This window comes from Dasypus novemcinctus, chromosome 9 (genome assembly GCF_030445035.2).
Source record: "Dasypus novemcinctus isolate mDasNov1 chromosome 9, mDasNov1.1.hap2, whole genome shotgun sequence".
Classification (NCBI taxonomy): Eukaryota; Metazoa; Chordata; class Mammalia; order Cingulata; family Dasypodidae; genus Dasypus; species Dasypus novemcinctus.
In genome coordinates this window covers 113,404,547-113,419,670 of record NC_080681.1, presented here as the reverse complement: position 1 = coordinate 113,419,670, position 15,124 = coordinate 113,404,547, and the positions used below count along the sequence as shown (strand labels likewise).

The 15,124-nt window shown below is 53.2% G+C and overlaps 1 protein-coding gene across 4 annotated transcripts in view; it reads left to right on the top strand.

Moving 5' to 3' along the window:
• The window catches only part of ALPL (alkaline phosphatase, biomineralization associated), a 48,141-nt gene that overhangs the window by 21,837 nt on the left and 11,180 nt on the right, over positions 1–15,124 (top strand). For all 4 annotated transcript variants that reach the window (XM_058304188.2, XM_058304189.2, XM_058304186.2 and 1 more), the window contains 4 exons: positions 9,182–9,345; positions 13,008–13,127; positions 13,413–13,528; positions 14,698–14,872. In XM_058304188.2, the coding sequence (XP_058160171.1) occupies positions 9,285–9,345; positions 13,008–13,127; positions 13,413–13,528; positions 14,698–14,872 (472 nt within the window). In that variant the 5' untranslated portion in view covers positions 9,182–9,284. The remainder of the gene's footprint in view (positions 1–9,181; positions 9,346–13,007; positions 13,128–13,412; positions 13,529–14,697; positions 14,873–15,124) is intronic.

Sequence of the window (15,124 nt, the reverse complement as noted above, 5' to 3'; positions counted from 1 at the left end):
GTTGGAGCTGAGGATCCAAGACCTGCCTGGAGTAAGGCTGGTGGGTACACCACGCCCAGGCACCTCCCACAGCGCTAAACGTTGACAAATTTCAAGAAGGAAACCTCCCTTGTAATATTATGAAGTTGGACTCTTCTTTCATCATGTACTGGGAACTTGTTGACCTACCTGTAATTTGGTCTCAATATTTTTCCCTTGGGAGAAACAGCTGGCTGAGTGTGCTACAATGTGCATGCTTACCGTGGAAGGGGCTGAGGAAAGCTGGCTGAACTAGAAAGCTCAGGTCAGACTCTGTAATGTTTTTTAAAAATTTTATTTACTTCCCCCCCTCCCTGTGATGTGTCCCTCGTCTGTTCACTCGTTGTTTTTGCTTATTGTTTGCGCTCTTTGTCTCCTCTTCTTTTCTCTCTCTCATTGTCTGCTTGTTGGCTGTTTGTTTTCTCTTTAGGAGGCACTTGGAACCGAACCCAGGACCTCCCATGTGGGAGGCGGGTGCTCAACTGCTTGAGCCACATCCACTCCAGACTCTGTAACATTTTGTTACTTTATCGCTAACAAAAAAATCCAAGTCAAACAACAAAGGGAATTCATTGGTTTGTGAAATGTTCAGAGGTGTACTAGCTTCAGGCAAGGCTGTGTCCAGGCACTCAAGTGAGAAACTTAGGTCCTCTGCATCTCCATTCCACCACCTGAGGTGTTGCTTCCTCTCTGGGCTCCACACTGTGCCCCGCTCACCACCTCATACCCTCACACACATCATCCAGGTGGAGAGAGTCTTTCCGCTTAAATACTCATGTGTGCACACACACAAATGGGTGGAGAGAGGTCATGCAGCCGTGCTGACATGGGACTGCTGGTTCCTGCGGTGACCCGGGCATCAGGTTCTGCCCATTGATGACAGAGGTTGTCCTGGCATATGACTGGGAGGGGGGAGACAAGCAGCACTGGACGTGGAGCCAGACAGGCCTAGCCTGAAGCCCAGCTCTCCCGTGCGGTTGCGTGTGACCCTGAACTTCCCCTTTCTGAGCCTCGGTTTTCACTAATGATTTTTTTTTAAGATTTATTCTTTTAAATTTATTTTTATTTTTTATTTTTTATTTCTCTCCCCTCCCCCACCACCCCAGTTGTCTGTTCTCTGTGTCTATTTGCTGGGTGTTCTTCTTTGTCCGCTTCTGTTGTCAGCAGCTCGGGAATCTGTGTTTGTTTTTGTTGCGTCATCTTGCTGCATCTGCTCTCCATGTGTGCAGTGCCATTCCTGCGCGGCTGCACTTTCTTTCGCGCCGGGCAGTTCTCCTTACGGGGTGCACTCCTTGCGCATGGGGCTCCCCTACACAGGGGACACCCCTGCATGGCAGGGCACTCCTCGCGCGCATCAGCACCGCGCATGGGCCAGCTCCACACGGGTCAAGGAGGACCCGGGCTTGAACCGCGGACCTCCCATGTGGTAGACGGACGCCCTAACCACTGGGCCAAGTCCACTTCTGACCTCACTGCATTCTTGGAAGTCTGGGTGGAAAGCTCCTAGTACATAGTAAGTGCTCAGTTAGGAATGTCTCCCCTTCCCTTTTCATTCTGTCCTGCTAACAGCTGGGCAACCTGGGCCAAGTTATTTAACTTCTCTGTGCCTCTGTACAATGAGAGCAATGTGTTGGAGGATTAAAGGAAGTAATGTGTGCATAACTTTTGGAATGGTGCCTGGCACCTGAGCTGCTATCACTATTACTGTCGACTAGCCTGAACTGGACCTTTACTTATTCTTTATGGTCTCATTCAGTTCTCACTCTTTCAATAGCATAACGAATAGACACATACTGTGGTTATCCCCATTTGACATGGGAGTTAACTGAGGCACAGAAAGGTGAGTTGATGTGCCCAAGATCACAGTTGAGCCATGTGCTCTTGGACCGTCCCTCACCTCCCTGGACTTTGGTTTCTAGCCTGTGAGTCAGGCATCACCCCTGCCCCGCTACTTCCAGGTCGCAGTAGGGCCAGACAGCCTTTGCCGGGCTGAAGAGTTTTCGGGAATGTGAAGAAGGCAGTTATCATGAGCCCAGCTGCAGAGAGCGCTATCTCCAGGAGCATCTGTGCACTCCCTGTCCTGATGTAAGCGGGGTGTTGAGAGGCCCCTGCACAAGCCACCCAGGGACTCTTCTTGGCTTGGTCCCGGCCCAGCAGGCTACAAGTTCACGTTCAACATCCTGAGTCCAGAGCGCCTCAGCCTTCTTGTGGGGCCCTTGTGAGGCCATCTGGGGAATAGATGTAGCGTTTCCTCCGGGAAGGCTGCCAGGATGGCGGGGTCAGGGAGAGGCGTCCACAGCGTCCTACTTGAGGATGAACTGATGGGAGCGTTTTAGGAGAAGAGTGCTGTGTCCACGGTCGCTCAGCTGGCCAGGGCTGGAGCCAGGTCTCGAGCCCGGGACCCTCACTGCAAGCGCCAGGTCCTTCCCACTGCAGCTGGCTGGTTTGGACGGCAGCGCTGGAAATCGCTGGCGTGCACGCAGGGCAGGGGCTGTGCAAAGAGCAGAGACTTGGACTCCATCGGCCCCGGATGTGACTCTTGGCCACTTGGCTTACCTTGGACGAGTCGCCCTCTCTTCTGTAAAGTGGAGATGAGGGTAAGTCCTGGCTCAGGGCTGTGATGCAGATACAATGAAAGAATGTTTCGGGAGAGTGTGTGGTAAGGCTGAGTCAAAGAGCAGCTGCGTGTAATCCTTTCAACCTTAAACATAAAATGCGTTCGTGTTACACATGGAGCAAATGGTGGTTCCCTTCCAGCCTTGCTTGCTGCGTTAGCAGTTTACTCTTGCTCCTGGGAGACAAGACACAACGTACAAGTAGGATGAGTTCTGGCTTGGCCACTCACTGGCTGTGCGTCTTTGGGCAGGTTACTTCTCTGTGCTTCAGTTTCATCCTGCATAGTGATGGAGGTTTCATGGGAATCCAGTGTGATAATATGGGTGAAGCACTTAGAGTAGTGCTTGGCACATAGTAAGCGCTTTAGAAGTGTTTGCTGTAATTATTTCTGTTAAGAATACAATAACAAAACGTGTGAAATAAGGATTTTTCTAGAACAGTCTCAGTTTGAAATGGTTTCATTTGGCACGAATCATTTATATCTAGCATTCCAAGATGTTTCCAGCCAGGCTATGACTTACAGACTGCCTTGTGCAGCCAGAAATAATCCCCCCACCCCAATCCTTAGCCGGTTAGCGGGGAGCCCTGTCCCTCCCTTTGACTTCTGTGTGACCCTGGGAACTCAGGTACCTTCTCTGTGCCTGCCTTTTCTTGATCCCAGTTGTGAGAGCGGGGATGGGAACGCAGTGTCTCCTGACGCCAGATGGGCTCCCGAAGCAGAGAGGAAGCACCGGGGCTGGAGGCGCGGCCTGGCCCTGCCTTCCCAGGGCCACACAGCACAGGCCGTGCCGCCCCGCTCCCAGGGCTGGCCCAGAGCCAGGCAGCCTGGACCGACTGCGTGGGACGGTGGAAGCCCGTGTACCCGCCAAGCCGCCGTCCCTGACCCTGCTCCGCCCCGCAGCCCGCCGCTCCCTCCCCCACCCCCTGCCGCCATCTCCTCCCACCAGTCGCCACTCGACCAGCTTCGGGCCTCTGCCACAGAGCCAGCTGGTGGCATCAAGACCGCCCTGGGGGCTCCGGAACCCAGCCCCTCGGAGCTCCTGCTCACAGCTCCACCGCAGCCGTGGGCAAGTGGCAGATCCCCTGAGCCGCGGCGTCCTCACCTGCAGGGCCTGGTGATGGGAGCAGTAAGTGAGGGCGCGTCCAGGGCCTGGCACCCACTGGCCATCCCGCAGGGCTCTTGACCAGGCCCGGCTCGGGGTGCGAAGCCTGTGAAGGACCCCGACCTCCGGCCTTGCTTCCTTCCCCTCGCACACTCCACTCCTCCTGTCCGCAGAGCCCTGAACCCTACCCTCCTACCCATCTGGCTTTCATCCCACTCGCTCCCCGCCAAGGAATTTTCCTGGTTGAGCCCTGGAGAGGCTTGGAGGGGCCAAGGCGCCAGGCCTGCCAAGGGGGGGTGGGGCGCTCACCCTGAGTTGCCCAGCCAGTGGGACGCAGGAAGAGCACCCGAACCCCGGGACCCCCTCCAGTCACCACCCCGGATCCCACCATCCCTTCGCCCACCTGCCGACACGTGCCGCCCGCCTGCCACTGGGCTGCCGCCACCAGCCTGGCGCCATCCCTGCCACCCTGAGGGGCTCACACCAGTGAGGAGACGTCAACCGGTGGCTTTCTAAGATGACATGACCAAGGCCCTGTGGGCTCTGAGAGCTGGGGGAGGAGCCGTAACTGCTGCCCGGGCCAGAGCGGGGGTGCAGCGCAGCCTGGCGGAGCTGAGGCCAAGGGGGAGGGTGGCACGAGGAGTTCATCTTGTGGACAGCGGGGGACATTCTAGACTTAGGAAGGCAGGGTGCAGAGATGTTGAGGTGAGGGGGTGCTGCTGGCGGGTTGTCAGAGCCCTAAGGCCACGTGTGTTGGCAGGAGGCAGGGCGAAGGCGGGGCCTGCTCAGCCTCTCCGACAAGGCCGCCTCTGTTTGCTGCTGCGATGGGTGCTCTCAGCAGCTCGAGGTAGCTCAGCCCCACTCTGTCCCCAGCGCCTCATCCACTGTCCTCTGGGGAAGTGGGGAAGTCCCTCCTTGAATTTGACCGGCAGCCTGCTCTGGCCACCGCACATCTCCTCCTGAGCCCTTCTCCCAGGGGTTGCTTCATGGCAGCCATAAATAACTTCCATCAGTCAATGAATAAGGGCCGCCAGTGAGGCTTGCCAGAGCCCGGGCTTGGCCCAGAGAGGGCTCCCATGTGTGCCTCTTCCTCCCAGCCTCCAGCTGAAGCAGTACTGGGCTGCCTTCAGGAGGGGTCCCCCTTGGGCAGCTGCAGCCCAAGTCGGTGCTGCAGGAGCCCCTCGGCCCCCCACCCTTCCCTCAAGCCCACAGGGGGAGAGCGCAGGGTGACTCAGCCCTTCTCTGCAGCTGCAGCTCCTTGAGAGCGGGGCGACGGCCCAGGGACACTGCTCACCACTTACCCCCGCTGCTGTCCCGGGTGGGGGGCTGTGGGGGCCGCAGACCTGTGTCCAAATTCCAGCTCCACCATTGCAGGCAGCAACAGCGCTGAGCCCCTTTTGATCTGTAAAATGGGGCAACCAGTTAGTACCTAGTTCAGGGGGTCTGGCACACAGTTGGTGCTCAATAAGGACAGCTCCTACTGTGTACCTGGGTACCCGCCTCTGACGAAGTCTGTGCACACTCAGATTCCTGGGCCTGTAATTGGGATGGATCAGCTTCTGCTTTGGGGGATAAATGAAACCCTTTGTGGCCTGGCCGGGGGTTCCTTTCCGTCTGTGTTTTTAGCCCACAAGGTGCCAGGCACATAGTAGGTGCTTTGCACTGGTTGGTCAGTAGTCTCCAAGAGGACAGAGCCCATGTAAGTCCTGCTCCTCACTGTTTCCTTAGTGCCTAGAACAGAGGTGGACACATAGTAGGTGCTCAGTAACTGTTTGGGAATGAAGAATGAACAGCATGAATGGACACGTGTCAGGTGGGAAAGGACTGGAGTGGGGGAGGGGAGCTTCGTGGCGGCCCCTTCTCCTCCCATCTCATCTCCTGGGCTAATCCCTGCTGGATTCGGGGGGAAACCAGGGCACAGCCACTGACCCCGGGCCTCAGAGGAGCCGGTGTCCGAGGCTAGTTGTGCCAAACTTGGAGACCGGGTCGGTACAGGTGTGCGGCCACTCCGCAGGGCCCTCGGGATCCCGAGGTGGCCCTGCTGCCCCTGCTCTGGACATGGCCCTCACGGTGGGCCTCAGTCTCTCCTCCTGGCACTGGCCCTGAGCCTGCTGTGCTTCTTCACCTGCCGCCCAGCCCTACGCACTCACCTGCCTCATCTCCTGCCCCAGAGGCCCCTGTGGGCTCTATCTGGAGCTGGAGACACGGCAGGCAGTAATCTCCCTCCCTCCCTGCATTGGGGAAACTGCAGCCCAGAGAGAGTGAGCCCTGGGTTTGAATCATGGGCTGAGACCCCCCACCCTGCCCCTCAGTTTCCCAAACTGTGACACGGGGTTTGTTGAGAAGATGAAGTGAGATCTCACGTGTTCAGCAGCATGGGGCTAGGTATCACGTGAGTGCCCAGTGAAGGGTCGTGATTTTTAGGTATTCTGCCATTTGTCCTGGATCTTTTGAGACCCAGCCCAGGGCTGGCTTTTTGCCCAACTCCTGGGGGCTCCCCTGTCCTTGGCCTGGGCTGCTGAGTCAGTCCTCAGGCTAGAAAGCCCAGCCCCTCTGTCCCCTCCCCTGCCTGACAAGCGGCTGCTCTCCTTGGGCCAGAGCCCAGCCCGGGTTTCTGCGCACTTGTCATAAACAATCAGGGCACGTAGCCGGGAGCCTGGCACAGGAGGTCTGGCTGGGAGGTGGGGGTGTGTGACAATGGGGGCTCCGTTCTGAGCTGGTGGCACTTCGGCGGGGGGTGGTGGGCAGCCACGACCCCTGCAGCCACGACCCCTGCAACCACGGCCCCTGCAGCCCCAGACTGGGCCCCATAGAGCCTATCACCCAGGACTGCCAGAGAGCGGACTTGGAATCTCCGGGCACGCTCAGTGGGGGTGGGGTCCCAAAGGCACAGCCAGCTGGGGAGGCTTTAGCTTCTGAAGGGTTTCCCTGTTCCCACTCACTCTCTTGTCTTGCTCAGAGGCAATGGGAGAAGGCAACGGTCTCCAGGACAGGGCCTTCTCAATGCCAGGTCCCTGGCCTGGACCACGGGGCTCCATTAAGTTAACATTTACAGATCTGCTTCCGTTTCTACACCTGCCAAGTGTAGCCTTTATCCTGGCCTCTACCATCCTAGGTTGGTTTGTTTTTTTTAAAAAAATATTTATTTATTCTTATCCCCCATCGTTCTTCGTGCTCACTGTCTGCTCTCTCTGTCCATTTATTGTGTGCTCGTCTTTTTAGAGGCACCGGGAACCAAGCCCAGGACCTCCCATGTTGGGGGGAGGCACCTATTGGGGTGGCCCACCTCAGCTTCCCTAAGTTGATTTTTATACTTTATGTCATTGGAATCACAATACATGTGCTATTGGATCTGGCTATCTTTGCTCAGCGTAACATTTGTGAGATTCATCCACGGAATTGTAGATTGTTCATTTGCATCACTGTGTAGGTTTCCATGTTGTGAATACACACAGTGTATTTATCCAGTGGACATAGTTCTAAGGCCACTGTGAACAGGGCTGATATGAGCCTTGTTGCACACGTCTTTTGCTGAACATCTGGGCATTTTGGTTGGAGAGGTATGGGTCATAGAGCATATGTATGGCATCCAGCTTTAGGAGATGCTGCCAAACAGTTTTCCAGAGTGGTTGTACCAATCTCCATCCCACCAGCAGCGAATGAGTATTCTAGTGGCTCCTTATCTCCAGCAACACTTGGGTTTTTCTGTACACACAAAGGAAATTGAGATTTTTGGGTGTTTCTTCCCTTCCCCACCTCCCTCCTTAGAGCACTGGCTTTCAAAGGATGCAAATATTTACTGTCTAAGCACTAGGAGTACCAAGACAAACACGGCAAAGTCCCTGCTCTACAATGCTCCCAGCATGGGGCTGGGACAGACAAAGAGATATCTTCAAAACCAGGAAGTACATGCAATGACAGAAGCAGTAGAAAGCTCAAAGGGAGCTTCCTGAAATAGGTGACTTCAGTTTAAAGAATATTTTAGGTTCTCTAAATTATTAGTATTTACATCAAGCTAATACTTTATCATTTTTTTCCTGATTTTGGGATTTACTATATAGAAACATTTGGAAACGAAAGAAAAGCAGAATAAAAAAATAGAAGTAATTTGAAATTCCACCACTCAGAGTTATATGCTGTCAGATATAGCGGATTTCCTTCCCAGGCTGCGTTTTAAGGAAAAGGTGGGTGAGGAAGGGGGTGCAAAAGCCCAGGGCTGTGCAGTTGGTTTGCACACTAGGGGAGCGCTGGATGTCCCTTGCCCCTGAGCACGGGAGTGGGGCATGAATGTTTCAAAGGTTGACTCGAGATCCCTTTTTCCAGTGGTAGAGTGGTGTCTTATCTTGTTACAGCATGCACCATTAAAAGAAATGAAAGCCGTGCCACTGCGCAATAGAGGGAATAATCATTTTTACCTTGGTTTTCCTCACAGTAGTAACATTATCTGCCAGTGAAATTACCAGTTACAATTTATCTTCTTCTAGTAACATAGCAGCAGGATTAGTACATTTCTCAGCGGCCTATCAGCGGCCTATGGGGTTGTCCCTTGTAATCCTAGTGGATAGCCACAATTTACAAACGTTTTTATGCCATTAATACATGTTCATTTTAGGCAAATTTGGAAAATTCAGGAAAATAAAAAGAAGAAATAATCAGTCACAGTCCTACCAAGTGTAAAAACAGTTAACTTTTGGTGTAGTTCCTTCCAGTCCTGTTTTTTTTGTTTGTTTGTTTGTTTTAAGTTATAAAGATAATATCTCAGTGCTGAAGAAAACTTGGGAAATTCAAAAGGACCATGAAAAAAAAAATCTGTAACATCACCACCCGGAAATGGCCACACTTACCATGCAAGTACCTCATTCCTGAAATTTTTTTACACCTCTAACTATAAATGGCAAGTTCTAGAAAAGAATATCTATGCCCAAATGTCGGTGTCCCTGTAAGAAAGAGTGGGCTCTTTGTTTAGTCCCTGATGTGCACAAGTGATGGAAAATGCTGAAGACGGATATTCTGTTAATAGAACAGTGCTTTCCACAGACGAGCAGCTTCAGCATCATCTGGGAGTTTGTTAGAAACGCAGAATCTTTGGGGGTTAGGCCCCAGGAATCTGTTTTAACAAGCCCTCTGGGTGAACTGAAATTCGAGAAGCACTGCCTGGGAAAATGGGGCTTTGGAAGGTTCTGAATGGAAGGGGAGTTCTCTTGGGAGACTTGACCGGACCACATTGTAGCATGTAACTCACTTGTACTTCACAGCTGCTTGTTCGAGCAGCTCCCTGATGCAGGACCACTATGGCTTAGTCGCCTTTCCACCTCCCAGTGCCTGGCCCCATGCCTGGCCTGGAATAAGTTCTCACAATACTTGTTGAATGAACCAAGGAATGAATGAGTGAATGAACATGAACTCTGGAGCTGCAGCCCACATATCTTTCTTTTAATTTCTAGGATTGGAACATCAGTTAACAGCTGACCACTGCCAGCCCACCCCCTCCCACCACGTCGATAACATCTCTGGGCTCCAGAGAAGAAGCAGGTCTTTGGGTGCACCATGATATCACCATTCTTAGTACTCGCCATTGGCATCTGCCTTACCAACTCCTTAGCACCAGGTAGGATTAGGGGACACAGGTGGGGGGATGGGAAGACCTGTGGCAGGTGGGGTGGGATAAGGGACTAGAGTGTCCTATATTCAAGGTCAGAACCGTCCAAAGTATTTTAGAGCTGAAAAAGTGTTCTAGAACAGGAGATCCCAGCTCTGCCACTGTGAATGCTAGAATTAAGTAGGCCACGTTCCCTTTATATTATCCTATTCTTCCATTGGGATTTCTATTCTGTCTTTATCTCTTTAATAATCTGAAATATAATCAAATTCTGTGGATTTATACAAGTTTTGATATACTTCATCTCCTGTTTGTTTTGTCAGCTTACTCTCCCCTCCATGTGTAGCAAGTAGTTCTTGCTTGTAAATTCATCTTCATCAGGAGTTTTGTTTTTTTTGTTTCTTTGCTTTTTCTTTTGGAGACCCATGTGCAAGTTTTTCTGCAGAGTGGTACTGCTTGATTCTTTCATGGTCTTGGAGTTCAACTAATTCTAGACATGTTTTTATGTTAATTTCTCAGTTTGAGATTCTCACACAATAAATTCCGATCCCCAGTTAGACCTGGTGTACGTTGCAGGGTTCTTCACCTTTTTTCCCACGGACCGCTTTGCCAGTCAGATGAAAACCTCGGACCCCCTTACTAAGTCCACACCATACTGTGAATTATTTAATAAGTACATCACACCTGCACCAACGTGTCCCTACAACAATAATGTCTTTTGGAATTTCAATTCAAGCTCACGGACACTTTGTTAAGGACCCCTGGTTCAGAATTCACTTTTGTCTTGAAGGGCTTTCTGTCTCCATCCCCTCCATAGCTCCAAGGCAAATGTGTACATTAAAACAGCTTCCAGGGGAGCAGACATAGCTCAAGTGGTTGAGTGCCTGCTTCCCATGGACACGGTCCCGGGTTCTATCCCTCCTAAAAAAAACAAAAAAACAAAAACAGCTTCCACCCTAGACCCATATCTTGTTGGACACCTAAAGATCCCAATCATCAATCTTTGTTTACCCCTCTCATTTTGAATTCCCTCCTGAATTCTACCTCCTAGGGATTTTCCCTTCTCCCTTTGTTTTCTTTCTTTCTTTCAAGCTGTTACTCAAAAAATTATTGTAGTAACATGTGTATGATATAAAAATGGCTCAATTTTCCATTTTAAATTACTTTCATGTCTACAGAGATGTTAATTACATTCATAATAATGTGCTACCATCACTACCATCCATTACCAAAATTTTTCATCACCCCAAACAGGAACAGTACCCATTAAACAATAACTCTCTGTTTTCCCCACCCCTTAGCCTCTGGTCACTTGCATTCTACTTTCTCTCTCTCTGAATTTACTTATTCTAATATTTCATGTAAGTGAGATTATACAATATTTGTCCTCACCACTCAACATGCTGTCTTCCAGGTTCATCTGGTTGTAGCATATATTAAACTTCACTTGAGTGAAAGATTAGTAAATGGATGAAAGTCGAAAAGGGGAAAAAGATAAAATGAAAAATCCAGCAACTCAGTTTTTTTTTTGTTTCCTTTTAGCCTTTCTGATGGGCAGTAGTGATTACGTTGTGTTTTCTTTCTTTTTTTAATTCACTATAACTTAAAGTACATACATGTAAAATGCATAGTGTAATGGAATGTCACATATATGTACACCCATGTAACCACCACCCAGATTGAGACAGAACATTTCCAGTCATGGGAGACCAGAGGCTTCCCTGCCGCCCTTCCAACCAATACCCTTCCCTCAACCAACGGCTGTTACTGGGCTTGGCCCTGCACCATAGACTAGTGTTGCCTGTGTTTAATGTCTTATCAAGGGAATCCTGTCACGTGCACTGACACTTAGCTTTAAATCATGAGCATTTCCCGGGTCAGTGAATATTCTCCAAAAACAGTGGCTTCCTTGGTACACAGTTGTCCAAATGAGCCACCATTGCTTAAACCAGTCTGTGGGTGTGAAGCCAGTTTGACACCGACTGAATCCCTCTCGGGGGCCAGCGCTGGGATGTCCGCGGCGGAGAAGACCCGGGCCCTGCCCCAGTCCAGCAGGAGGAAGCACAGCTGTGAACCAGGCAAACTGGAGCCAGAGCGTGTGCAGAGGCCAAGTCCAGCCCTGGCAAGGCTGCCAAGCTTCTGGCGGAGCCAGAGGAATCAGGAAGGGTAGAGTTTCTTGCTACCCAACTGGCACTCGAGGCAGAGGGAGCTCCTTGGCATGACCAGCGTGTATGGAAGAAGGCAGGAAGGAGATCCGAGCCAGCCCCGAGCCAGTGGGATCTCAGACCAAAACTACTGGCCCAGGCCTTACCCCATTCAATCTTCTGACTCTTTAAACCACCAGTGGGGGGCTACCTTTCCTCCATTTTCCTGGGTCAGAAACACTAGGGGAAGGAACTGGCCTAAAGGCACACGGCCAGGGGGACCAGATTCTCACCTGGAACTCTGACATTGGCGACCTCAGTGGACGCTTGCAGAAGAGGATGGGGCTGCGGTATGGGATCCGGAGGGGAGGGGTGGAGGCAGAAGAGGAGCCTTTTCACCCATCAGCTGTGCAGGGAAAGGGGAAGGACGCCCTTTCAGAGGCTGGGTCCAAGGCTTGAGGTGGGGAAGAGCTGCCTTCCTGCGTGGCTTGCGTCCCAGGACACTCAGCTTCTTGATTTGCCATGTGGGGGGGGGGGGAAATGGCACCCGTGCTCCAAGGCTGGGGGTGACTGGAGGGGCGCAGCTGTGTGCGGGGCCCCAGCATTGCTCGGAGCCGAGCCTGCATAGGGAAGGAGGGCTGTTCCCCCCTGCGGGCGGGAAAGTGACTTGCCCAGCCCTCCCAGCTGGTGGGTGCTGCAGTTGGGATTTTCTGAGGTCTCTCAGGCACTAAAGCTGAGGTTTTTCCACTGGAGGACTGACTGCCGGACACAAACACATGTTTCCTTCTCCTTCCTGTTTTACCTCAAAGCCATACTGTGCCTTCAAAATGGAAGGTTTTTGTTTTGTTTTGTTTTTTATCAGTGAGGAGTGATGGATGGATTAGAGATGAAGCATGGCCTCTTTGCTAACTTATCCACAGTAGTAAAACCCTGAACTGCTATTGTAGATTTGATACAGTAAACAAAAGGCAAGCCTTGCTCTCCAGCTCTGCTGCTAACACTATGGTTACGTAGGGTTCCCCTTGAACCTGCTTTAATCACTAAACCAAGCGGAGTTTATAATTAATGGTTGGATATATCTGGGGACTCCTGCATTTGGAAGTAGTTTGTTCTCTTGAATAGGTTAAACATTCCCTTCTGACTGTGTGAGCACAATTCATTTGCTGCCTTAAAGAACCTTCCTCTACTGGGTGGGAGCAAAGAGCTCAGGCTGTGGCATGAAGCCCAGCTCTTCTAGTGTCTGCCATACTGTGTGGCCTTGGGTGAGTCGTTTGGTGTCTCTGAGCCCTGCCTGCTTCTTTCTGTAATGTGGGGAGAAGACTCCAAGATCCACAGGCTTGTTTGGAGGATCTGACTGGCATGTTTGCCAACCACAGGGTGTATTGTCTGACATGGGCAACCACTGCTGCGTCCTCCAAGACCAGGCAACACAACCTCAGCCGGGAGATGTTGGGGTGTCTATAAAGTTTGGTAATGGGAAGCTGCCCCCACCTTCTGCCAAATGACTCTGCCATTCCCACTGTACAGAGAAAGAGAAAGACCCCAATTACTGGCGAAACCAAGCTCAGCAGACCCTGAAAAATGCCCTGGAGCTTCAGAATCTCAATACCAAAGTGGCTAAGAATGTCATCATGTTCCTGGGAGATGGTGAGGCCCGGGGACCTGAGGGCGGGCCTGGGCCAGGGCCCCTAGGCTGGACCTGAGGGAGCCAGGCCGAGGTGAGGGGAGCGGAGCTGAGGACCCTGGGGGCCCGGGGGGCGTGTTTAAGAGGATGGGGGCAGGGTCTGAGGAGGAAGGGGAGAGAGGGGCCCCCTCTTGGTGCTTACTGCCCAAGCCTACCTCAGCACCAAACTGGAGTGGTCTGGGTGCCCGGGAGGGCTGGCTGGGGAGGCAGGAAGCCCCGTAGTCTGAGGCCCCCACTCCTTGCCCCAGGGATGGGCGTCTCCACGGTGACGGCCGCCCGCATCCTCAAGGGTCAGCTCCACCACAGCTCCGGGGAGGAGAGCCGGCTGGAGATGGACAAGTTCCCCTTCGTGGCCCTTTCCAAGGTGAGCCCCGAGCCTGCCACCCCTCGACTGGGCATCACAGAGGACAGGGCAGGGGCCCATGTCTACTCGATGCAGGCTCCAGCCTGCTGCGAGGCCATCCGGCTGCTGGGTCTCAGGGGCTCTACGTGTGAAACGAGAACGGCAGTGGCTACTACCCCAGGCTGCGTCAAAAGGGTTTTAGCCCATTAATTTAAAAACTCTTCTTACCGAAATATAACATACATAAGGAAAGGTGTTCAGCCTGACTTTTCAGGGATTGAGCATGCCGGTACAATCAGCATGCAGGTCAAGCAACAGAAAATGACAGCAGCCAGGGGGACCCTCGCCACCCCCCAGCTCTAGCCCCCAGCCCACAGAGAACAGCCACTGTCCTGATGTAACACCCTGGATCAGCTGCACCTGCTTCTGCACTTGAGGCAAATGGGATTGTACAGTAGCCTCTCGTGTCTGGCTTCTTACACGCAGGTTAAGCCGTGTTGTGGGCAATTGGATTTCATTCATTCTCTCCCAAGGCAGTGCAGCGCATTAATTAGATGACTGATGTAAAGTGTTTGACTCAGTACACACGAAAGGGCAGCTATTGTTATTGGGGAGAGGGGCATGCAGTAACGTACTCAAGACACTCGGGTCCGACCCTAAGACTCCTTTCTGGGGACTAGCAGGGACCTAACGTGTTCAGCTCATGGGCTGGGGGGGAGCAAAGGGGAGCAGAGACAGACAATCCCAGTGGGGCCGGGTGGGAGGGACGGACCTCATGCCTTCCCGCCCTCCCCTTGGCCATCTCCCCATTCTCCATCCTGCTTCCCCACCTTTCCTTCCCCCCCTTTCCCTGTTCCAAGTGCCCTTCTCCTTTCCCTTCCCTGGGCCTCCCCTGCCTCTCCCCTTTGTGGGCTCAGCCGGCCCCAAACCCAGCAAGAGCCCCCGGCTGGCCCAGCCTGACCCCACTCCTGCCAGACAGGCCCCTCCACGAGCTGGAGAGCTGGGTTCTGGTCCTTCCCGCTGCGGGGGCTGCCGGGGCGCAGGGAGCGGGGGCAGGAAGCGGGCAGCCGGGTGGTCCTGGGGCCCTGGGGGCATGTGGCAGGCTCCGCTAGGGCCACAGGGGCCTCGCTGCCTTCCTCGTGTACACGGGGGTGGGTGAGCACCCGCTGACGTGCCTTTCCCACCTGCAGACCTACAACACCAACGCGCAAGTCCCCGACAGCGCGGGCACCGCCACCGCCTACCTGTGCGGGGTGAAGGCCAACGAGGGCACCGTGGGGGTGAGCGCCGCCACCGAGCGCTCGCAGTGCAACACCACGCAGGGCAACGAGGTCACCTCCATCCTGCGCTGGGCCAAGGACGCTGGTGAGCGGCGCAGCGGGGCGTGGGGCCAGCGCCGGGGCTGCGCGAGCCTCGGTGCTCCCAGCTGAGCAATGGGCAGTGCGTAGAAGATGCTCCCCGGGCCTCTTCCGTGCGGGGAGACTGCAGCCTTCATGGAATCCCTGGCACGAGAGGGAAGGCTAGAGGGGCAGGGGTTCTAGTCCCAGCTGCGCTTTACCAGCTGAGAGACCCCAGACCTCGAGTCCCCGAGTCTGTTCATCTGACCTGCAAATGGGC